The sequence below is a fragment of the Maylandia zebra genome, linkage group LG11 (genome assembly GCF_041146795.1).
Source record: "Maylandia zebra isolate NMK-2024a linkage group LG11, Mzebra_GT3a, whole genome shotgun sequence".
NCBI classification, from domain to species: Eukaryota; Metazoa; Chordata; class Actinopteri; order Cichliformes; family Cichlidae; genus Maylandia; species Maylandia zebra.
The window spans coordinates 1,620,291-1,645,808 of NC_135177.1; the positions used below are offsets into that span (position 1 = coordinate 1,620,291).

Sequence of the window (25,518 nt, forward strand, 5' to 3'; positions counted from 1 at the left end):
CTGTCTGCAATGGTAATGAAATGGCTTATTCGGGCCATTAGAGGTTGAAGCGGGCCGGAAGGATCTGGAACAGGGTTCCGTGCTGTGCCAAAGTTAACCCGGTAGAAAGTGTAGCTCGGGCTGTGTCCCAGTTCAGACTTTTTTCTCTCCATCTTTATTTCAAGAGGAACAGTAACAACAAATGTAAAACACGGAGGAGACAATGTACTGCAAAATTATGATACAATGGAAGAGTGCGCCAAATTAAACAGGTAAGATGCATATCAAAATTAAAAGGGGGAAATAAGAAAAAGGAATAAAAAAGAAAAGAAAAACAAGCGAGAGATACAATGACATTGAATCATTAAACGGGGACATTAAACACACAATCATTACATTATTACATTACAGATATTTACGGTTTTAAAAGCTTTTTTGTTGTGAGAGGAGCAAATTGTATTCACAGAGTTCAATTTCTTTCCTAAAAGTGAGAAAGTGAGGTTCATTGCTTGAGAACTTTTATGGTCTTTGGCGAGGAGTAAAATCAGATTAATGAGGTAAAAAGCATTCGAGTCTTTCCTACTAAGTCAGTGTAACCAAATAACACATTTTGGTAAAAAAGCACAAAATTTGATAAGATGTTCTTAGAGATGAAACCACAAAATCTACGTAGAGGTACAAGACCAGAATAGATGTGAGCAGGACTCTGGGGCGATCTTACAGAAGGAGCAAAGAGTGTCTACATCCCTCTTACATTTCTGAGGGAAGCATTTAACAGGGTAGAATCTATGAATTAGCTTAAATGAAATTTCCTTCACTTAGTAAGGAGGAATTTTTTTTGGCAAACACCAAACTTTCTTCCAGTCAATGTCCTAAAAAAAATAGACCAGAAAGAAATGGAAGGAGGAATGGAGACAAGTGACTCTTAAAAAAGAGACCTAATCTTGGCATTCACACCTGTACAAGAGGAGAAACTAAATAAATACCAACAAAAGTGCGAAATAAGATTTGGTAATTTGACTGGTTCTTATATCTCAAAGTCCTTTGTACAACTCGACTCATTCCCCCACTCAGACAAACACTTTCGATACGCCCCCTGTTAGTAAAACGGTTCCTTTCCCTTATCTATTTATTTATTGTTTATTTGTTTTCCTCCAAATGATAATTGGTAAACGACCATTTCCCGATTGTTTTTTTTTTTCACTCATTCATAAAGAAAAATCACACGGACGCAAGTTTTTCTCTTTTTCTTGTGTGGAGCGTGTGATCTACACAAGTCCAGGAGGTGGCGGTAATGTACGTTCAAAGCTGGTTTGCGACCCCCGCTAAACCCGAAAAGAAGAAGAAGAAGAGGCGGATCGTCGAGATCGGCGATCGACTGTTTCAGCTGAGTACGCAGCACACAGCGAACGCATTGGTGATGATTTTACGAACTTCCAGATAACCTGCAGCTTCACAAACATGACAGACTACGCCGAAGAGCAGCGGAATGAACTCGAAGCCATAGAGTCCATCTACCCAGACTCCTTTACAGGTCTGAATGGCACGTAACGTTAAGTAGGATTGTAGCACGAAAGTAGTAGCTAGCTCATAGCTAGCAAGTACACGTTACTTAGCTTGCTGGTCTTGATGCATGCTCAGTGATCCAGGTAAGGAAATCCCAGAAGGTTGATTCTGTTCATCTGGACGTTTTCAGCGGGAGAAACGTTTCATCCAGGGGACTTCTTCAGTCTCAGCTGACTGCAGGTTTCCAACCTTATAAACAGAACATTTGTACAACGACTGAAACCTTTCACGTGAAAAGGGAAAGACCATCTCTGAAACGAGGAGGGGACCTAAGGGTACACCTGTGTGCATCTTACAATGCTGTGATTGCAGCCATCCCTCAACTCTCTGTGAATGACACTCACCAATGGTTGTTGATCAATGGTCATGAGAATTTGCAGAACTGACCTCCCAGCCCGTTGATAATCAGCTGTGCTGGTTTCAGTCGTTGTACAAATGTTCTGTTTATAAGGTTGGAAACCTGCAGTCAGCTGAGACTGAAGAAGTCCCCTGCATGAAGCGTTTCTCCTGCTGAAAACGTCCAAATGAGGAGCATCAACTTTTTGGGATTAGCTTGCTGGTGTTCTTGTGTTTGTGAAAGGATGCTCATAGTAATGTCAAATGTTAAAATACTAATACTATTTCTATTAGCACGCGGTAGCTGTTGGGAAAAGCAAAGCTTGCCTGAAGTCTTTGTTATTGGTATCCAAATCTTTATTATTTCTGGTTGGTAAAATCGTGAAATATGCCTTAGTTACCCAGCCACTTATGAAATCATGGTAATAGTGATGTTACTAATGAATGTGTACTTGCAGTGCTCTCAGAAGATCCAACCAGCTTCACCATCACGGTCACGTCTGATGCCGGGGAGAACGGGGAAAGTAAGTAAACTGATGAATGTGGTTGGAAAACGGTGTGTTGCTAGCACTGCAGCTGTTATTATGTCAGGTGTTTCAAACTGAACTGCTCATTGCTTTCCATTATAGAATGTGTGTGTATATGCATGTGTACATTTATAGCATATATTTAAAAGCAACTTAGCATTTGAAATGGATCATGATAATAGAACAGTATTGTAAAACCTCTGGTGTGAAATCCATGACCGTTGAGCCCGTCTGTGACTACCGTCTGACAGCAGTTGAAGGAACACTGGTCCCAGTGATACTGCTTTGCTTCTAAGGATGTTCCCCTGCATGGTCGCAGGATCAGTTATGTTATCAGAACTGTTCTTGTGGGGTCTTAGTAACACAGCAAAGGCCACTTTAACGCACCCCACTCAGGGCCTCCAGGAAGGCTGGGTAGGCTGCATGGTTGATTGATGAGCACGAATAACAAGACCCTTTACTTGACCAGAATGAAAGCAATCCTCTCGTCCACTAGTGAAAACCCCACTATGCTGGCACTAAGCTGGGGGGGTACACGTATATCCACCTGTTTGACTTTACACGTAGTGAATAAAGAATAAATGAAAGTTTTATCTTTAGTTAAATAATAAAAAGAACTTTTTCATTGTGCACTTGTAAAGTTGTGGAACATGAACTGTCTGTTGTCTTTTTGCAGCTGTGGAAACAACTTTAAAGTTTACGTATGTAGACAAGTACCCAGACGAGCCCCCGCTGTGGGAAATCTATTCCCAGGAGAACTTGGAGGAGAGTGACGCAGAAGATATCCTCACACTATTACAACAGCAGGTCTGTCATTGGATTTATCTGAGCAGTCGTGGGTCTGGTGCTGGTTGAGGGCTAATTAGTGGCTTCTAGATCTTTCCAGATGCTTGGATGGAAGCCCAGTGCCTTGGATGACAGCTTCACTGTTGCGTGTCTACATTTGTGATGTAGCTGAAGCTCAAACCTCATTAAGAGGAATCTGTGAAGAAATGCTGCCGAATCTTAAAGCTTCAGACATTCGTACAGCTGGTCCATGGGCACGACTACAGTAACATTGTAATGAAATATGGGTGCATACTAATAACACAATAACAGTGTATGTTCATTGAACTGTGCAGTGATGCCTGTCGGACATGTAGCGAGATAGAGACAACTTTAAATGTTTCCAAAGCGTTTAAAAGGATTGATATACGTGTTCTTTTTATCAGTGTAACTCAGAGTATCAGATTGATGCTTTATACGAGCAGTCAGAAGCTTGGACACACCTTCTCGTGTGATGGTTTTTTACATTGTAGATTCTCACTGAAGGCATCAAAACTATGATTGAACACATGTGGAATTATGTAGTAAACAAAAAGTGTGAAACACCATAATACTGTTTCAGGCTTGAAGGAGTTCCCACAGATGCTGAGCACTCGTTGGCCCTTTGCCTTCACTCTGCGCTCCATCTCATCCCAAACCATCTCCACTGGGTGTAGGTCAGGTGACCGTGGAGGGCAGGTCACGGTGCAGCACTCCATCACCATGTGATGTCTTCATGTTGTACCTACAATGTCCAAAGTGCTAAAAATAAAGAAAAAACATTGAATGAGAAGCTGTGTCCAAACATAGATATCCATGTGACAACGCAGCAGCGGGAGGATGCACTTAATGAGAAAATTTACTTTCAATTTTGTATTTTTTATGTGAACTGAAGAAGCTTCACAGGTGAAACATCTCCAAGAACCTTACAGAAGCTTGCTTTCCAAGCCCCTTAAACTACACAGCAATAATAACAATCAAAATGTAGGTGACGTCAGACGTCTCTCCATCGCCTTATTGCAAAAAGAAAAAGAATTGAACCAAAAGTGTTGAACTGTTCTTGGACAGTTGGTGAAATGTGGCTTTGTATGTTTGTGTTCACTGTGCAGGCAGAAGAAAACTTGGGCATGGTGATGATCTTCACCCTGGTTACAGCTGTTCAAGAGAAACTTAATACAATTGTTGATGTGATGAAAAATAGGCAAGAAGAGGAAAAGCGGAGGAAAGAGAGAGAGGCCCAGGAAGCAGAGAAGGTAGAACCCAGACGGGATTCATGACCATTCACTCTCTGCAGCCAAGGTTTTATTTTATTATAACAGTAGTTGCTTTCAACAGGTGGCTTTCCAGGGAACAGTGGTAACCATTGAAAACTTCCTGGCATGGAAAGCCAAGTTTGAGCTGGAAATGGCTGAACTGAGGAGAAAAAGACAGAAAGAGGAGGAGCAGGCAGGAAAACCCAAACTGACAGGTACACGGTGTTACTCAAAGACACCAAAAACTGTAAAGATGATGACGTACGTGTCCTGACTGAAGACTGTGCATCTGTCACCAGGTAAACAGCTGTTTGAGAGAGACCACAACCTGGACACATCTGACATTCAGTTCCTTGAAGATGGTAAGGACTGTTTCTGAGTGTTGTGCTTCTTTTTGTTGTGAGGACTAAAGTCATTTATAGGACAGTGGAATCTAAACATAACACTTGTGTGGACGTCTGTGTTTGCAGGTAATCAGTAGGCACGTGATCAGTCGTGGCCATCTTTGTGATGGGCTGATGGATCCTTGTTTCATTCGGGATGGTGGTTTCGACCTCCTTCCTTCCTCTCAGTGTGCCGTGTCTGGGGTGAAACCCTCGCTTTCTTGCCTCGGTCTCAGTGGCTTCCACCTTTTCCTTTGGCCATCCTATTATCCCAGCAGTGTTGATTGCTCGGATCTCGTTCTTCCCGTTCAGCCGATCCTCGGGGCTCGCCTTATTCTCTGCGGGTATTTGGTGGTTGCAGTTTTCCGAGGTTCCTCTTTACGGCTTCCATTTTCTCGTGGGATTAAAAGATACTTATAGCTGTACTCAGTAGCTGCAATTCCCGACCAACATTTCTTTGTTACCATCTGAGTACGTTTCTCCAGTCCAAATGACATTCCGATGTCATTGCTGTAGATCCCAGCGGTGTCAGCTGACAGGTTTATCCTTCGGGAGTATGAGGTGTCTTGTCTGTCGTTACAGGGCGTTAGGTACGTGTAGCGACGGCCATGTGGTCGGCAGTTTCTGGTGGATGCTGCCCTTTGTCACAGATTCTGTTATGGACGGTATCCAGGTGTAGCAGGTAGTGGAGGGTCTCTGTTTTGGTGGCATCAGGGTTTCAGCTGTGCTTTTTGCGAATGTTGTGGTTCTGTTGGCTTCATCAGGTGGTGACCTCCAGCTTTCACTGGAGCAGTTTGCTGCTGAGTGTGAAGCAGTTGGATTCAAAATCGGCACCTCCGTTTCCGAGACCTTCTCAGCTTGAAAGGGTGGAGTCAAACTCTGTGTCAGGGACGAGTTACTAGTAGGTCGGGGTCTCGTTTACAAGTGAGGGCAGAGTGGAGTGTGAGAACGTCAGAAGGATTGAGCCACGGACTTCGTATCATCTTGTTTTGGTGAGGAGAGCTTAAAAGCAAAGTTGTTGATTTACTGCGATCTTCCTTCCTGCCCTCACCTGTGCTCATGAGCTCAGCCTAGTGACCAAGACGACAAATTTGCAGATACAAGTGGCAGAAGTAAGCTTCCTCTCCTTTAGCGATAGACTGAGGAGCTCAGCTGAGAGTAGAGCCGCCAGCCACAGCGAAAGGAGTCAGTTTACGTGGTTCAGGCATCTGACGAGGAGGCGCCCCCCCCCCGACCTCCTGGGTGAAGTATTCTGGGCGTGTCCTACTTGGTGGGTGCACTCATACAGACCCAGGACTTGCTGGACAGATTATATGTCTTGGTTGGCTTGAGAACAACTCATTGTCTGCCCAGATGAGCTGAAGAGCCAGGGTGATGGAAGTCTGGGCTTCAGACCCCGGTGACCCGAACCTGGATAAGTGGCAGAAAATGGATGGAATTGTGTTTGTGTAGCTCGGGAGAAACGGGATTGGCAGCAGGCAGACACGTGAAAGAGAGAAAAAAACGTGACTTTCTAAGATCTGATTTGCTGTGTCAGAGTCACAGATCATCTGGATCTGTTGGCTCAGTCAACAACTCCCAGTCAGAGAACAGCATTTAGTAGGAATAATCTTTTTCCTGTGAAGTTTCTTCTAACCCCGTGGCTTTCTTCTTATGCAGCTGGAAACAACGTTGAAGTGGACGAGTCACTATTCCAGGACATTGAGGACTTGGATTTGGATGAAGATGACCCAGATTTTGACCCTATAGAGATGGGTAGTGATGAAGACTAAAGGCAGAGCAGGACGGTGGAATCAAAGGCTTCAAGCATGATCAGAGGAACATGCTGCTCTTGTCCTGGACGCCGTCTTCTGGCCATTAAGGACATGTCTGCTTTTTTTTATTTTACAAAACTCCGAATGAAAGGAGAGGAAATTGTTTAAAAACACTCAACAGTTGGTGTTTATTTCAACTGCCTCGATTAAGTCTGATAAAAATGTGTGTTCCCTCTGGGGCTTTGTCTTTAAGCTCATCCCAGTATCAGCAAGTTTCTGTCCAGTTGAAGGCACTAAACTGTCAGGTATGGCCAGAGAATAAAAGTCTTGCTTTGCTGAGGTTGAAGTAACTATACTCTATTACACGTGACCGCATTTCCAGAAAAACTAGAATATTTTCCGATGTGCAGTAAAAACATTCTGTGACAATAAATCAGGTGAGCAGTTCTTTACGTGACCAAAGTAAGATTTTAGTAGTTGGACTGACCAACTCCAAATTTGAATTTGATGGCTGTAACACTGTGGGAAAGTTGGGCATGTTTAGCAGTTTCTTACATCAGTTTTCCTTCAAATAATTTAATTTAGAAGTGAGTCTAAGATGTGTAGCAGTGGTTAGCATTGTTGCTTCAATGGATAAGGTCCTGGGCCGGAGCCTTTCTGCATACACACACACACACACACACACACACACACACACACACACACTACCGATTAAAAAGTTTTGAACAGCCCAATTTTTCCAGTTATTTATTGCAATTCAAGTTTAAGTCCACTAAATGTCTTGAAATAGAACAAACAAGTGGTGAACTGCCAGGTTAAAATAAAAGATACCCAAAAGTGAAAAATAATGTACATTTCAGAATTATACAAAAAGGTCTTTTTCAGGGAACACAACATGGGTTAACAATTTAAAGCTGCTCTGCAGCAATTGAGACTCAGGTTAGTGCTACTAATTCCTGCAGGTACAGCCCCTCTGTGTGCTGGGCACACTGTGGTACCAGACCCTCGTGAGCATCAGTTGAACATTATTGTACTGCAGAAAGTAGCGTGTTGGTACAGAAATGGTGACAACAAGACGATTAACAATGGAAGAGAGACAGACCATCATAACACTTCAAATGTAGGTGTGTCCTACAGAGAAACTGCAAAGAGTGAGTCCAGTTTCCTTCATCATCCAAAGGCTCAGAAACAAACTGTGACAGGAGGGGGTCTGCAGACCCAAAGACACGACTGTATCAGTTACAGTGTGATGGCGGCTCACAGGACAACAGCTTCAAGCAGCTTAATCGTGGTTGTAGTGAGAAGTCTCAGTTTCAGCTGTGAAGAGAAGACTTCCTGCTGCAGGTTTGACAGGACGAGCTGCAGCAACATCACAATAAGACAAAGAGGCTTGGCTGGGCCATAAACTCCACCACTGGACTACTGCAGACTGGAAGAAGGTCTTATGGACTGATGGATCAGAATTTGGAATCTTTGGTTAAGTGTTATCAAACACAGAGGTGATCACTGAGCAGCTACGTGGTTTCACTCCATATGTGACGTTTCCTTTGACAGTGTTGATGAAGACTGAAGGTGTTGCACTGTCTCTTTAGACAAGAACTGTGTGTATGACAAGGTTCCTATATAGTACATTTCTGGTGTACTTGACCCCAAGTATTTTATTCAAGGTCTCATTCACAGCATTTACTTACACATTCACACTACAATGAATGCATTGGGAGCAGCACGGGTTTAGTCTCTTGCCCAAGGATACTTTGGCATACAGTTTGTATGGAGATGAGTGTTTTTTGGTGATTGGTGACAGAAGGGTGGCAACAAGGAAAGTCCACAAGTGGACATATTACACAAAGGATGTTGAAGCTACCAGGTGGAAGGAAAAGAGGAAGACCTCAGAAGAGTTTTTGAATGTAATGGGACATACAGAGGGCATATGTGACGGATGCTAATGATGGAGTTAGATGGAGGCAGGTGATCCAATACGGCAACCCCTTAAAGGAGCAGCTGAAAGATGAAGACTGTTCTGAGTAACCAGTTTCTCAGTTTTTCTCATTGCTTCTCTCCGTACATATTCAAAATGTTTACCATTTGATGTAGCTGTCCCTCTCAGTCAGATGGGTGTCTGCAGTGCTTTTCCCAGCTCTTTGGGTGTGGACATCTATTAAAGACTACAGAGAAACCATGGTGGGATCATCAGCTGACGGATGGTGACGAGGTGAGGTGATCGTCCTGGTTATACTAAAGTTAAAGACAAAAAGTCAAAATGATTGATCATCCATGCTGTCACATAGACTCAGATCTGCACGGCTTCTGTTTTAAACACTGTAGTCAGCTGCAGAAAGAGGACATGAGATTTTCTCTGACAGCATTCAATACAACCTGATGTAAGGTCAAAGGTCGTCACTTGATGATGAAATAAAAACTTGAGCAAGGAATTCTTTCACACTGGGTCTTGCCAATAGTGTGTTACTTACCATAAAGTAATTCAGAGTCAGTCATATCTGAGTAATGACATTGTAATGTATATACATTGTTACTGTATAGCTTTCTACAGGACTGAAGGAGGTGCTGGTAAAGACTACGAGTCCTGCTTGATCCCTGCGCCGAGATCTGGTACAGGACAGCTGTGATGATGCATCCAGGAGACGCAGCTCGGTCCTGATGGTCTTCTCATTAGTGCTTTTCCAGGGTGAATGTTGATGATGATAATATCATCATATATATTTAATCTCGGTAATATTCAACACTATTCTTCCCTCGGTTCTAAAGGACAAGCTGGTGAACTCTGGAGTGGACCATCACCTCACTACCTGGATCCTGGACTACCTCACCGACCGACCACAGTATGTGAGGACTCAGGGCTGTGTGTCGGACAGGGTCGTCTGCAGTACGGGGGCCCCACAGGGAACGGTTCTGGCTCCGTTCCTCTTCACCATCTACACTGCAGACTTCTCCCACAATTCCACCCAGTGCTTCCTGCAGAAGTTCTCTGATGACTCTGCAATAGTCGGCCTCATCACTGATGGGGACGACAAGGAGTACAGAGGACTGACCCAAGACTTTGTGGACTGGTGCCAGCTGAACTACCTCCAGATCAACGCCAGTAAAACCAAGGAGCTGGTGGTAGACTTCCGCAGGCACAAGCATTCTCCACTGCAACCACTGAACATCCAAGGTATGGACATTGAGGCTGTGGACAGCTACAGGTACCTTGGTGTTCATCTGAACAACAGACTGGACTGGACTCATAACTCAGACGCCCTCTACAGGAAAGGGCAGAGCAGGCTGTACCTGCTGCGGAGACTCAGGTCGTTTGGAGTGGAGGGCCCACTCCTGAAGACCTTCTATGACTCTGTGGTGGCTTCTGCTATCTTTTATGGTGTGGTCTGCTGGGGCGGCAGCATCTCTGCTGGGGACAGGAAGAGACTGAACAGGGTGATCCGAAGGGCCAGCTCTGTTCTAGGATGCCCTCTGGACCCAGTGGAGGTGGTGAGTGACAGGAGAACGGCGGCTAAGCTGTCATCCCTGATGGACAACATCTCCCACCCCATGCAGCAGACTGTGACAGCACTGAGCAGCTCCTTCAGTGGGAGACTGCGGCACCCACGGTGTGGGACGGAGAGATTTCGCAGGTCTTTCCTCCCCACTGCTGTCAGACTCCACAACAAAGACTTTAACTGAACAAACACACACATCCACACATGTGCAATAACACTAAGTGCAATAATCCTTTCTGTCATCGTTGTATTTTTACTCAGTTGTATATAGTATTTGTATTTGTATTCTATTTTTATCTTATTGTATATTTATTTTATTTTATTCTATTCTGTACAGTTGTGTACTGTATTTATTCTTATTGTATTCTAATTTTTGCCTCATAACTTTTGCACTGTCCACTTCCTGCTGTGACAAAACAAATTTCCCACGTGTGGGACTAATAAAGGTTATCTTATCTTATCTTATTCTGGGTATTTATATTTGAGCTATTTCTTCTATTTTGTAGCTTTGTTACATAATGTATTATTTGATTTAGTTCAGGCTGTTGCTGTTCTTATTGTGTTGAATGAAATGAAAAGAACAAATTACACTTGTATGAAACCTGCTGCTGCTGTGTTTTTAAATCTAACGAGCTGTAGAGTGCTCATGGATCTAAAACTTTAAATCTTCAGTTTTATATCATCTTCAGTCTTGTCTCAAGTACAACGTTTAATTTCCAGGTAATTCTTTAACAGTACTCTGTGGAGTGTGCAGCTCATGTCATCTCTGTCTAAGGGAGAGTGCTGAAGCATTCAAACATAGACTATTAGAGTAGCACAGGTGTGTAGCATTGCTATCTAATTAACAACAGGGATACAGAGTGAGTGATTCTTATAGTATCAAGTGTTAGATTATAATATTATTTTATGCCATGTTATACCCCTAACTAAAGATTGTGAATTATTATGTAGTTTTAGTTTGCATTAGTCTCCTGAATTAGAAGAAGCTGATAACTATTGCATTCGTTAAACTGATTTGCATTACATTAGACTGCTGATTTATTGTGGATGAATGATATTGTTTTATGATGTTATAAGAAATACTGTTTGCAGAAAGTCATCGCCTTATTTGTCTGATTAGAACAGAACAGAATATACTGGAGTTTTCTGCCCCAACTCAGCAGGAGCAGATAAACGGGGAGCCAAGGTCGTAGCTTAGGCGCCGTGTGAGAGAAAAGCATGTGAATGTTTAGGCTTTTATGATAAGGTGGGAGAACCAGAGGCTATACGAGTTTGAGCAATGCTCCACCATTTGGAGATCTGAGGCTGTCTGCATACGGTGTCCATCTCCCACGCGTGTGTTCATTAAAATCATCGTTTGACTCAACCCGGCCGGACCAGTGTTGTTATTGTGGTTTTTCATCCCCAATATTTTGAACCTTAACACAAGTTAACAATCAGAATCTAATCGAATGCGAAAGAAGACCCCTGGACACAAATCAGCGTGATGAGAATGACTAATAATGGCAGACAAGCATATTTGGGAAAAATGAGAAGAACTCTCGTCCCGTCCGCTGATCTATGATCTATACCGCATCAGACACCAGGGGGCGAAAGAGACGTTTTGGCTTCATGTTTGTGGAGCTCTAGGTCGTCCATGGGGAAAAGGGGGCGGATTTGGCTCTTTCGGCTTCCCGTACTATACCGGTGGACGGAAACGGAGGTGTTGTTGACGCGCGGGGTTTGCTGGGAAAGTTTTAGTTTGACGCCATTTTGGATTAAGAAACAGAGGGAGTAGTCGAAGTTGCAGGTATTTCACAGCCGTGCGTGTTTTCAGCTACATCAGATCTTCACTGGGTAAGAATCGGGGAAGGTTATGTAATAAGGGTAGAGTTAGTAAAACCGCTGCATTGAATTTACAGCAGAGATGTTGACCACAAGTTAGCATTAGCTATCGAGTTGTCCGGGAAGCTAATTTAGGGTCTAACCAGGAATAAGTTGGCCAAAATCCGTTTTGTTCTGTTTCACGGAGTGAGGTTAGTTCCTGCAAGCTAGTAAAACGACGTGTTACGAAATCGGATAACGTGGGTATTCACTGTTCATGTTGTCTGTTAAATGTGTGCCTATACTCTCAGGAGTGGAGGGATTTAAGCAGTTAGGAATGACCTCCTTCCTGACCGGGAAAGCGGGTCGTGTCCACTTCCCTGATAAAGAAATATCCTAGTTTAGGAGCGGCTATCGCTGTCATTGTTTGCAACGCTTCAGTTTAGAAGAAGGTGAACGTTAGCGCTCATCATCTGTGGAGGTCCTCTTAAGATCTCGGGTAGGAGAACTCACTTGGAGGTGGAGATTGCTGTGACCTTAAATACTCTACAGTTTTCCAGGTGGTGCTGCATGTCTTCTCCGACTTGCTGAATATTCCCGAAACGATTCAAACTTGGTGTCGATTTAGATGGAGACGAGGTTCCGAAGGTGAAGCCGTTGTTCTAAACAGCGCTTTACTTTGGAGGTGTGGTTCGTTGTGTGGCAGTGATGTACCGTTTCTAGCACATTCTGTGGGAGACTTGGACTATTGTTCTCTAATTGCTGTTGAATTGCTTCTGTTGTACTATTTTCTGTGGCTACAATAATAAAAAACAATAGTGCACTCTAATTTTGAAATTAAGTTAAATAATAAAGGGTTGAAAGTAGGACTGCAACGATTAATGCGAATAATTTGATTATAAAATTGACTCAAATGCTTCGTTGAATGCATGGCTCTGAATTATGCAGATGAAATGTTAACTTCAGTTACAGCTCGGACGGAAGCGATACCTGCAGCAAACGGGGGTTTGAGTCTAAAGGGCGGCATTCATGTCGAGCCTTTCGTAACATTTTTTCAGATTGAAAGTGGCATTGGGTTAATATTTAAACATATTAAAATAAAAGCTTGTTTTCGGACACTTGGTGTCGTAAGCCCCGCCCTCTGTTCAAAGATGGCCGTTCACAGTGGACACAGATGCCTCTTTCACTCCTCTTTCCAATCATCTGTGTTCTCTGTCCAAAATGTGAACATTGGCATCCTTGAAAGAGTGACCCTCGACCTTTAGATGATGATGTCCAGCCCACAGAAACAAAGGTCTAGATAGTGACTATAAAATCTTCTGCAGAGCTATCAAAACTCTGTATTCCAATGCTAATAAGATAAGATAAGATAGAACTTTATTAATCCCTCGGGTGGGTTCCTCTGGGAAATTCTATTAGAATGAAAAATGGCACCACTTCTCGTTTTAGTCTTAATCGAGGTGTACGCCAAGGTTGCCCGATTAGCCCTTATCTTTTTTTACTTTGCACCCAAATTCTTGCCTCTCATATTTCGAATAGCCCTGTGAAGGGTATAAACATAGCAGACAGAGAGATTGTCATCAGTCAATTGGCAGATGATACCACAATTTTTCTTAAAAATGCCAGCCAAGTGCCAATTGCTTTACGTGTAATAGAGGATTTCTCAAAAGGGTCTGGATTGGTCCTAAACTTAAATAAATGTCAGTTACCTGTCAAAGAGTGTAATGTTCAGAGTATTTGTAATATAACAGTTAAAAATGAAGCAACATATTTAGGTCTGATTATCTGCAAAGATCCAAAAGACAGAATTTTACTAAATTTTCCCCCAATTATTAAAAAATCTCAAACCAAATTAAATCAATGGTTGCAGAGAGATTTAAGTTTAAGAGGAAGGGTATTGCTCTCAAAAGCAGAAGGTCTGTCTCGACTGACTTATGCAGCAATTTCTCTGCATGTGGACGGCAAAACTTGTAAGGATATCGACCGAATGCTCTTCAACTTGCTCTGGAAAAACCGGACACATTACATCAGAAAAAGTGTATTGATGAATGACTATGAGCACGGTGGTCTCAATGTTTTGGATTTTACTACTCTAAACAATACATTTAAGATTAATTGGGCGAAACATTTTCTTAAAAATCCGGTATCCATTTGGAATTTTATTCCTCACTACATTTTCTCTAAGTTTGGTGGTCTAAGTTTTATCTTAGGTTGTGATTATAATATAGATAAGCTTCCAGAAAAGCTCTCGATGTTTCACAAACAACTTCTATTAGCTTGGTCCCTTATATATAAACACAACTTTACACCCCATACATATTCAATTTGGAATAATAGGAACATAGTGTATAAAAATAAATCATTATTTTTTTCTAGGTGGGTTGAGAAACGGATTGTTTTAGTGAATCAGCTGTTTAATCCTAATGGGCAGCTCATGTCCTATTCAGAATTCTTAAACACCTATAAATTTCCAGCCACACCCAAAGAATATGCCACATTATTTGATGCAATACCTACGGGTATTATAATGCTTTTTAAAGGTATTCAACCTTGCATATCATTGTTTCTCTCCCCAACCCTTTAGATTCACACATAGGAAGAATCTGTCTAACAAACCACAGTAAAAGTAATAAGAATATCCATGCTTTGTTCCAGACAGAATCTCTAACTTTCCCACATGTGGTCTCTTATTGGAATTTCTTTGTCAGTGACATTAACTGGAAAAGAGTATGGACAATTCCTAACAAGTATCTGGTAACGAATAAAGTGAAGGAAGTCTCATTTAAAATACTGCATAAATTTTATCCTGCTAATCATTACATGACAAAGTTCAAAAGGGACATAAATGTGAGCTGTGGATTTTGTGGAAGCCATCCTGAGACTGCAGCACCTCTGGATCTGTTCATACGCTGGAACATTTTGGAAAGACTTCAGTAGATTCATTGCTGGACATCTCTACAAAGACTTTACTGTGAAATGGGAAAATGTTGTATTTTGTTTCTTTCGAAGGCAAAAAAAAGAAGAAGTTTACTTTATAATAAACTTGTTAGTTATCTTAGCTAAATTTTATTTTCACAAATGCAAATACAGTAACAAAAAACCTAATTTTAAACATTACTTTAATGATGTTTTATGTTACATAAAATTGATTAGTGGATCACTTAACAAAAAGGCTATGAAAACTATTACTATTTGTAGTAATTACAAATTATTTGAATGTTTGTAATTCTTTGTATTACACCCCCTGGCATATGTTAATTTTGTTCTGATTGTATACATGTTCTGTATACTGTTTCTTAATAAAGTTTAATATTTGGAAGAAAAAAAAAAAAGATAGTGACTATAAAAGCCACCGACCGAGAGCAGTCACAGGGATCACAGCTGGTGTGTTTGACGTGTTCTTTGGTGTGCGGGGAGCTTACCACAGGCTTCATTTTGACTTTTGAGCTGGTGGAATAAATTTGTGGTACTGCTGCCTTTTGTGGCATAGTTTTATGGCATGTTTTGAAAAATACTGCATTTTGTTCGACATCCAAACGACAGCGAGTCTCATTCCTTCGCTCATCTGAGACTTCTGCTGTCCCTGTCCGGCAGCATAGAAACTAGGGCTGCCACGATTAGTCGACTAGTCACGATTACGTCGACTATAAAAATCGTCGACGGCTAATTTAATAGTCGGCGCCTCGTTTGAAGCTTTGTAAGATCCCAAAAGACGCAGGAATGAGTAGCAGGATTTAAGAGTGTAATAACGGACTGAAACAGAAGATGGCAGCACTGCATGTACAAGGATGCCAGCTGCCGTTAAACCCCGAAGAAGAAGAAGCTGTGTCCCAGAATTCATAGCGCAGCTGTCAACAATGGCGGCAGCTAGTTAGTTTTAACTTTACTCTTATTATTCTTTCTGGGTCACAAAATAAACGTTTAACATATTTTCAGGCGAGAATGTAGCTGTGTAAACCTCAAATATCTGCTCAGTTTATCAGGACACCGCATATTTTCAAAAGCGCTCCGACGTTTTTGGAGACGTCTGTTACCCACTAGCTCGTTAGCGAGCCGGGGGCGAGGCTAGCTAGAGCCGTGAGAACACCGGACTCCCGGCAAATCGTTTTCAAACCCACCGCCGTCTTTCGCTAGTCAGGTTAAACATGATATATAAGTCACTTAGATAACTTAAAAATGTTATTGTTTGGCTTTCTTTAGTATTTTATTTGTTCCTGAGTAAATCGGTTTGGCTGAGATTAAAGTTATAGTTTTTACACAGCTGAATAAACATCAAGCAGACAGCTGATTATCAGAAGTGTGAGATGCTGGAGAATATACTCCGGTGTCCTGTTATATTTTAGATAGCAAGGAGTTTATTAAACTTCACCGAAACAATCTGCAAATGTCATTAAAATTTAATAAACTATCATCTTGTCTTTATTTTTAGTTAGCACAAACACTTCAAGCTGTAAGCTAATGATAGTTATATAAGAGCAGATGCTGCTGGTGCAATAAGCTGTACGCTGTACGTCCAATGGATGATGATCTGATTAGTCGACTAATCGCAAAAATAATCGGTGACTAGTCGACTATCAAAATAATCGTTTGTGGCAGCCCTAATAGAAACACGCCTGCTCGGCGCGTTCCAGCCGGTAGACATGTTTCCAGTTGGCAGGTGTGAATAAATGATGCATTTGCAGCCTGTGGTAGGAAAACAACCTCACAGTGAATTACATGCAGGCAGCTTTTACGATGCAACCATTGAACCCATGTACATGGAAAAACTCAGGATACATCGAGTATATTCGATATATCGCCCGCCCCTACCCGAGGGTTGTTAGGTTGGACGCTGATTATTGATATTACCATCTACACCATCACGTCTTGTTTTCAGCAGCACAAAAGTGTTGCATCAAAGCACAGGGCAAACTTGAGAATGCTAATATGTTTGCTTTCCTTCATTGCAGACACGCTTGGTCTTTTAAAGGTTTACAGACACAAACTCACTCGCTCGTCCCATCAATCGTCCCTTCAAGGCGGTGAATCGCCCGTTTAACGAACTAGTGAAACGGCCCCAAAGCATAATCTGTCAGTGCCATCAACTCCTACGGTGCTTTACCAGCTCCTTTTTTTTCAAGCAGTTTTGAATGTATTGGGAGAGAGAATAACAATCATTGACTCCGTATATAGAAATAATAATCATTGCATTACTATAAGGACTCACAAATGTCAGCAGATTTGTGAAGGCCGATTGCTGAAATGATTGAATGGACATAAGAGAATGTAGTGCACTGGGAAAGTATTCCAGGTGTGTTGCTAGCAGCCTGGACAACCACAGATGGTCCCACAGCCACTCTGTGCTTAGGTGGTTCCTGGTTTGACACTTGGCATTCAAGTTCGGTCTTTGTTTGATCAGACCAGAGAATTTTCCCAAGTCCTTCAGGTGCTTTTTTGGCACTCCAGGTGTCTTTCACCTCTTACAGAGTCACTTCTGTCAGGTGACTTTACCATGCAGGCCTAATTCTCGTAGTGCTGCAGAAATGGTTGTCCTTTGCAAAGTTCTGCTGGAGCTCTGTCAGCGTGACCATCAGGTCTCTGTCCCCTGCCTGACTAAGGCCCTCGTACCGTGACTGCTCAGATTGGCAGGGCGGCCACCTCTAAGAAGAGTCCAGGTGGTTCCAAACTTCTTCCACGGAGGCCAGTGTGCTAACTTCAAGCTGCAACAAGTTTTATGCACCATTCCCCAGTCTATTTCTCCCGCGCACACTCTGCTTGTTGATGTCATTTCGTATGTTGTAAAGTAAAATGTACCGAGGCTTCAGCACGGTGGTGACTGCATCAATCTGCTTAAATCCTCAGACACAATGGCGAGTCCAGGGAAAGACAACTACAGGATGAAGAGCTATAAGAACAAAGCGCTGAATCCTCAGGAAATGCGTCGAAGGAGAGAAGAGGAAGGAATTCAGCTACGCAAACAAAAAAGAGAGGAGCAGGTGATCTTTGCTAACGTTTGGTGTATAAAATGGAATTAAGCTAACAGAGTTCAACATGTGTGTGGGACTGTTATGGTCCTGTTAGCACCTGCTGTGTTTTTCCTATCAGGGTGTGAGTTCTGCTCTCCTGCCTTTGCTACCAGCTAACTGCACTCAGCAACTGGGGCTCAAGTTCCCATTAAAGAGTTGTGTCCATGTGGCTTCTTGCTCACTCTGTGTCTGTGTGTTTGGTTAACATTGATTTTGCTGAGCTTTTGTTTTTTGACTGGTTTGTGTTTCTCTCTTTACTTTGGTCCTGATTCTTCTCCGTCTCCATTTTCAGTCTGGACTTCTTTACAATATTCAGGCTGCATCTCTGCTCCGATCACCGCCGTCTCCTGCAGCCTTTCATTTGTGCGTCTGTGCATTTATTTAATGTGTGTCTGTATGACTGCAGCTGTTCAAGAGAAGAAATGTCTGCATACCTTCAGCTGATGACTCCATGCAGGAATGTCCGATCCAAGATCCAGACATCAGCTCCACAGTACCCATCACAGCTGTAAGTGTAAGCTGCCTCTCTCCTGTAGGTTTGCTGTGCTGTAGTCTGAACTAAACATGAACTCTCTGATGCGTTTGTGCAGGATGGAGTCATAACAGCAGATATGATTCAGATGATCTTTTCTGAAGACCCCGACCATCAACTAATTGCTACACAGAAATTCAGAAAATTGCTTTCCAAAGGTGTGTCTCTGTGACGTTTAATGGAAGATTCGTGTTTCTGTAGTCGGTTTACTAAAAGAGAAATAACTGTTTGGACCAAAGTTGAACAGAGAAGCTGCCAAGTTATTTTATTCTGCTTCCACCTGGCTGTCAACAACAGGCTCTGCTCTGTGTGCAGCTTCTGCAATGCCTCGTTTCTACAGGCGCAGTGCTGCCTCAGTATCAAAATACTAAAGTAATCATTTCCCACAACTTTATCAATGTTGCACCACACCTGTGCTGGCTTACACAACAGAGATTAAACCAAGAGAAACACACAAAATGACCTGAAAAAGAAATCTTGCTCTTTGAGGTGTTTTTCTGCAGAACACAAATTGAATTGGTTTTATGAAACAGCCTGTTGCTCTGTCTGTGAAATGCCTTTAACCCTTTAGCAGGTTTGTGCTCAAGTGTTCACTTGTTTCTTTTGCACAGAACCCAGCCCCCCCATAGATGAAGTGATTTCCACTCCTGGTGTTGTGACTCGGTTTGTGGATTTTCTGCAGCGGAGTGAAAACTGCACACTGCAGGTCAGAGAATCCAACACTGTACACCTGAGAGTATCAGGACATCTGGATGTCCCACTATCAGATAACAGATGTGTTCCTGTGTCACGTGTTCACCTCAGCAGACGTCTACAGTCAGATTATTGCTCGTATTTCATTTATTGTTTCATTTTGTCCTTTTCTAATTTGTTATTAGTCTCAAAGCGAGTGGGTGACATGGTGCTTCACAGGGCAGCAATTTACATGTTGCTTTGTTATGAGTCATATTTATATGTATTTAATAATAATAGCTAGAATGTTGAAATGATTGGTAGGCGTTACACAGCTATTGTGAGCATTGAACCTCCAGTTGTATTGGGTAAAACTGTTGTTGTTGTCATATTGTCCACGGTGTGCTCGTAACAGTTCGAAGCGGCCTGGGCACTGACCAACATTGCCTCTGGGACCTTCTTGCACACCAAGGTTGTGATTGAAACAGGAGCTGTTCCCATTTTCATTGAACTGCTGAACTCAGAGTACGAGGATGTGCAGGAACAGGTGAGAGTCACATGATAACACCTGCTTAGTTACAGGTAACCTGCTCATCTATAGTGAGTGAGTTGAGATGTTGAGCTTTTCTAACAGTTTCAGGACTTTTGAGAGGCACAAACCTGAATGTGTGTAAACTGCTGTGGTAGTGTTTGACAGGACGAGTTTTAGTGTCAAAGGCGGTCTGTTGGGCTGTGACGTAGTTGAAGCATGTTGGCTGTTTTCCAGGCAGTGTGGGCACTGGGGAACATAGCGGGCGACAACGCTGAGTGCAGAGACTACGTACTCAACTGTGGCATCCTCCCGTCTTTACAGCAGTAAGTGTTCGTCGTCTGTCTGCGTTTGTGTGTCAGAGCTGCACTAACAGCTGGCTCTGCTCTGTGCAGGCTGCTCGCTAAATCCAACCGTCTCACAACAACCCGAAATGCAGTGTGGGCTCTGTCCAACCTGTGCAGAGGGAAAAACCCACCACCAGATTTTGCAAAGGTCAGCCCCGTCATTGTTGTTGAGTCACTGAATACTGGAACTCATTCGCCTTCCTCCTCCTTAAAGTTATATTTCCTGTACTGATCATGTGGTTCCAATATTAAATTGTCCCCTTGTCTGTGTTATTTTGTCAGGTGTCTCCTTGTCTCAACGTTTTGTCCAGGCTGCTGTTCAGCAGTGATCCAGATGTGCTGGCCGATGCGTGTTGGGCTCTCTCCTACCTGTCTGACGGCCCCAATGAAAAGATCCAGACGGTCATCGACTCCGGGGTCTGCCGCAGGCTCGTTGAGCTGCTCATGTACGACACTGACATACTCTTTGGTTGTTGTTGTTGTTTTTTGCACATTTGTTGAACATAAATGAAAATTGCTCCCTAAATGTAAGAGCTGATTGTGCTGTGACAAGCTTTGAGTGTTCCACGTAGCTGTGAAGCAGTTTCAGCCCCCTGTTCTTTGCAGAATTGAAGGGCTGTTGAGCCAAAACGTAACGTTGGATTGGATTTAAGTGTCATGAGTGTAGCTGAGTTTCCAGTACGAACTGGCTGGACATGGTCCTTCACAATTTTCTGGGAGACAGCTGAAATGATTCTTGCGCCAGTCATGGGGAACACTGGCCATTTGCCCAGTTGGGTTAATTGAAGGGACGCTCCACACCAGCCCTGTAAGTGCTGACACGAGCCCATTCGTTCATTTTCATTGCTGATGCTGTATTGCCCAATCAACACACTTAAGTGCCACAAAGTAAATAAACGGCAGACGAAAATGACGCAGACTGAATCATCAGCACGCGAGCATGAGCGTTTTCAGTGGGGATGAAAACAATAGTGTGGACGCGGAGACCAAAACGCTGTTTTCAAGTTTATCCAGGTTGGTGTAGCTGAGAGGATTATTCCTGTGTATAGTGAAGGGGGCATGTTGAGTGCTGGGTATCGGCTTGGACTGAGAGCAGGTCAGATCGGGGGTGGTGACACTTAAAGGCAGCCAAAAGAAGAAAACTGAAACATTAATAAACGAAGTACTGTGGTGAATAAAAACTGCTGTTGGGTGGTGCTGGATTTAAAAAGAAGGGATCAGCGTGTTGAACAGAAATGTTGGATTAACAGTCGGCGGTATTAGTTTCCCTTGCAATGAGCCTATTCATGCACAGTGTCTAAGCTCCAGCTTTCAGTCCTTTGAGTTTCTTATTGGTGGTATGAAACTTCCAGAGTCACAGGTTCTTTTCTGATATTTTCTTGTCTGAGAGCGTCTGTTTTGTTCGTCTGTTTTCTTTGGGAGACGCAGCGTCCAGTAGAACACAATCAGCTTCCTCTGATTTCGTTCCCTGGACGATTTGAAGCATCAAACGTTGTTTTCTTTTGATGGCGTAACATTGTTGCACAAAGAATCTGTCGTTTCTGATCCCGTCCACGCTTTGCACGTCTCACTGTGTGCCTCCTGTTTCCAGGCACGGCGACTACAAGGTTGTTTCTCCTGCCTTGCGTGCAGTGGGAAACATCGTGACAGGAGATGACATCCAGACTCAGGTACAGCCTCTGTTTCTTCCATCGGTGCTGCTTGGCCTTTTCTCATTGACAGCATTAAGATCTTTGGCTCCTCTGCTTTCGTCTCAGGTAATCTTGAACTGTTCAGCACTGCCGTGTTTGCTCCACCTTCTCAGCAGCCCTAAGGAATCCATCAAGAAGGAGGCCTGCTGGACTGTGTCCAACATCACCGCAGGAAACCGAGCTCAGATTCAGGTATTCTGCTGCGGCGTCTCCGTTTGTCGTGGCGAGATGAAGAGCTGCTGTTCTTTGCTGCTGACCACATTTTTCTGTTTTTGTCAGAACGTCATTGACGCCAACATCTTTCCAGTACTGATCGAGATCCTTCAGAAGGCCGAGTTCCGCACAAGAAAGGAGGCTGCGTGGGCAATTACCAACGCCACCTCTGGGGGCACTCCCTCACAGATAAAGTGTGTTTACCAGACGTCTTAAAAACACTTGATGTGAAGATTCCTCCTTACGTAGTTCTGGTGCCGTGTTTCCCACAAATACAAACTTGAGTCACAGTTCAGTGCGAGTAGTTGCACCATGTGATGAGTCATTAAAATCCACCAATGTTAGCTGAGCACTGCTTCAGATGGTGCACCACACTCTTTCCTACAAACACCACGTGGATGTTAATGTGACTCATTCAGACTGTTAAATCAACAGCGCTGGTTTCATTTTACATGTTCATATATTTGGTTTGTCAGATTTCACTGTGCTGGGACTTCTCTGCACATTTGCACAGCAGGAATTGGTGGAAATCCAAAAATCAGTCGAGCTTTATAAACAAAGTGAAATGCTGCTGAGGACTAACGTCTGTGCTTTCCGTGACAGGTATCTGGTGTCCCTGAATGCCATCAAACCTATGTGCGATCTGCTGACAGTGATGGACTCTAAGATTGTTCAGGTGTCACTGAACGGTTTAGAGAACATCCTCAGACTGGGAGAACAGGAAGCCAAACAGAATGGAACTGGCATCAATCCGTACTGCGCTCTGATTGAGGAAGCTTACGGTAATGCTCGCAAACCACCAACAGAACATTCACGAGCTTTCATTCACTCAGAAAAGTGGACACGTTCTTTTGTGTCGCGTTTGGTTCCACACCCACCGCGTGTTCACTGCACCTCGGTGGGGTTGCTTCTTTCTCGGCACTTCTTTGTAACCGAGCGTGTTTGCAAGAACGTCTAAGTTTAAAAAAGTGTCAAATAAAAGTGAAAGCTTTGTTTAGGAAGTTTGTACGTGAGGGCAGAAGGCAAAGTTTGGACATTTTAAGAATCACAAGCTTTATAGGCATGCTGGTATTTTTGTCTCTCACACACACACACACACACACACACACACACACACACACACAGCCTCCATCTTCCCTGACTATAGTCTCAGGTGTGTCATTTGTAACATCAAAGGTTGGAGGTTAGACCCTCTGTCCACATCTTTGGAGTTAAATCATTTCTGATCACTTACAAGAAATTTAAATTGGCAGCATTTCTGCATCGATGATTAAAATGAATGAAGAAGATAAACGGGCTGGTTCTTGTGTAGCATGTTTCTAATTTGCTCGCAGACTCCCAAGGTTTTTTACCCCACACACACACACACACACACACACACACACACACACACGCTGCTGGATGCAGGAGAGGAACTCGGGGTTCAGTATCTGGCCCTGCCGTACTTTGGCACACAGACAGGGATGGAAACAGCAGCACTTTGATTAGAAATGCCTCCTGTAACTATATTCACAGGAGCTTTTTGTCACTCAGTGTTGAAACTTCTGTCGTGTGAAGATTTGTGCGTTTGCTTCCATTCTTTCAGGATTGGACAAGATTGAGTTTTTACAGAGCCACGAGAACCAGGAGATCTACCAGAAGGCCTTTGACCTGATTGAACACTACTTCGGTGTGGAGGAAGAGGATGCCAGCCTGGCTCCACAGGTGGATCAGAATCAAGGCCAGTTTGTCTTCCAGCAACAGGAAGGACCCATGGAGGGTTTCCAGCTTTAATCCCACTGCACTTCCTTAGTTCGGTCTTGTTGGACTTGGAACGTCTCTGCAGCAGACCCGTCTCTTCTCTGCTGTGCAGGATCTTCACGTGTACTATGCCTGAGATTTGTGAAAATAGAGATCAAGCGTTTGGCTCCTCTGGAGTCCTAAATAGAGAGCTGAGCTTTACCCGTTTCCGTACCGTTGATAAAATGTCTCTGCCATCGAAAGCCGACTCAAGTCAAAAGGTTTTGAAACCTTGTTTTCAAATTTAGTGCAAAATCACAACGTTAAGCTTTCAGTGGTGTTTTTTTAATCATTCAAAATGATGTTAATATTTATGTCTCCAAGCCATCATCCATATCCCTTTGTGAATGTGAAACTACCTCTTCAGTCTCCAGAAAGAAGAGTGAAAAGGGAGAGAAAAGAACACCGAGCATTGCTTCATTTTTCCATTGATGTGGAAATCTGAAAGGAAATCCGGATCCGAAATGTTCAGATCAGGGTCACCTGTAGAACAACACTACTGTATGTCCCAGCGCTGCCGTCTGGAGCAGCGGCACATCCACCTTTTACTTCTAAAGGACTTGAAGAACGGAGGGCTGCTGTGTCTGCTGAGCTCGTTAGAAACAGAAGAGTCGGAGCTTTTTTCCTGCATCGAGCAGCGGCCTGAGTTAGTCTGTCACAGTGTTAGCTTTTCATTGCTGCTAATTTCAAACGTTCTTTCAGTTGATCCGCAAGTTATCAGGACGTGGCAGGTAATGTCTGTGACACGATGCTGTGTGCAAAACTCTTTCCCGTGAGATTGTTCAGTTGTCTGGTTTGCCAGTTATCTGTCTTAAATTATTTCTGCCTGGTGTGATGGGATTTCCTGAGCGACCTGGAGGGTTTTGTATATTATATATACATGTAAGTGCAAAGACGATATTTAAGTGGCTGTGGGAATAGGTTATATGCAATATTTTTTCTGCTTGATATGCAGTTTTGACAGTTTCATTTTGAACTTTGAATATTTCCACTTTATTTTTTCATGTTTTGTTGTGGTCGAGGTCTTAAGGAGGAAGCGGAGGCTTCTTTCCTTCTTCGAGCTCCGCCCCCGAACACTTTTGATACGTGTCGATTTGAGTACAGTGACATCAACTGGACGCAAAATCAGTCTATATTTATGTGAAGTAAAACTATTTGTAATGCAGAATTTACATCAAGCACATTCAATCATATAGTTTTCTAATATTTCTGGTTTCTCTGTTTTTCTTTTTTTTGTAGTTTTTGGGTTTTTTGCTTTTGGAAGTTCATTTGCTGTGTTCCCGTCGCTCGTGGATTCATGTGTTTAATTGTCAACAGCCGATGTACAACAGTGTGATACTATAATATGCAGCCTGTGGTTCCTGACACACGGAGACCTGATGGTGGAGGCTGTTGTAGTCACTGATCACGTGTGAGGCTGCAGCTATATGATGTAAAAAAAAAAAAAAATAATTAAATGCATCCATTGGATAAAAACGATGTGAGCTGTGGTGTGCTGTGAGTATCTGGAGGAAAGTTCTCGTCCTGTTTGACTTTGGTGTTTAGTCTGTGAGGAGGACGACCAGCAGGTGTCCCTGTGCAGATGAGTCAGATTGTCTCAAAGCCTCGCTGCGACCTGTGCCGGCTCGTTTGAAGCTGAAGCTCCGGCACGAGTCAGTCACACAGCTTCAGAAACACTGGGCCGAGGCGGGGGCTGAACAGAGTCACGTGATCGATGACGTCCGAAGCTTCGTCACTGCTTCAGCACCTTATTCAGTGTTTTGTAAGGAACTGAATCACTGGCAGGATGTGTGCTGTGTTTGGGTGATTTAGCGCGAGGTTGTGTGCCACATAATTAGAGACATGAAGCCA

The 25,518-nt window shown here is 43.2% G+C and overlaps 2 protein-coding genes and 1 long non-coding RNA gene across 4 annotated transcripts; 2 read left to right on the forward strand and 1 right to left on the reverse strand.

Annotated features, from left to right (window-relative positions):
* The first annotated feature begins 95 nt into the window (after positions 1-95).
* On the forward strand, positions 96-6,941 carry rwdd1 (RWD domain containing 1). The gene is made up of 8 exons (XM_004569104.6): positions 96-251; positions 1,196-1,513; positions 2,340-2,405; positions 3,085-3,215; positions 4,322-4,465; positions 4,548-4,680; positions 4,765-4,827; positions 6,508-6,941. The coding sequence occupies exons 2-8, from the start codon at positions 1,441-1,443 to the stop codon at positions 6,618-6,620; spliced, it is 723 nt and encodes a 240-aa protein (XP_004569161.1). The 5' UTR covers positions 96-251; positions 1,196-1,440; the 3' UTR covers positions 6,621-6,941.
* Positions 3,317-12,547, reverse strand: LOC143421017 (uncharacterized). The gene is made up of 3 exons (XR_013100731.1): positions 12,413-12,547; positions 8,685-8,837; positions 3,317-3,974 (listed from the first exon to the last, which is right to left on the reverse strand). It is a non-coding gene; the product is annotated as an uncharacterized LOC143421017 (long non-coding RNA).
* Positions 11,788-25,146, forward strand: kpna5 (karyopherin alpha 5 (importin alpha 6)). Of its 2 annotated transcripts, none has more exons than XM_004569106.4 (14): positions 11,788-11,932; positions 17,741-17,874; positions 18,311-18,412; positions 18,495-18,594; positions 19,048-19,142; positions 19,524-19,655; positions 19,875-19,963; positions 20,033-20,132; positions 20,267-20,430; positions 21,576-21,654; positions 21,742-21,867; positions 21,955-22,082; positions 22,492-22,670; positions 23,474-25,146. In XM_004569106.4, the coding sequence occupies exons 2-14, from the start codon at positions 17,746-17,748 to the stop codon at positions 23,659-23,661; spliced, it is 1,611 nt and encodes a 536-aa protein (XP_004569163.1). In that variant the 5' UTR covers positions 11,788-11,932; positions 17,741-17,745; the 3' UTR covers positions 23,662-25,146. The 2 variants fall into 2 exon arrangements, with proteins under 2 accessions (XP_004569163.1, XP_076745781.1); XM_076889666.1 differs by having other exon boundaries at positions 11,798-11,885.
* Positions 25,147-25,518: the final 372 nt, after the last annotated feature.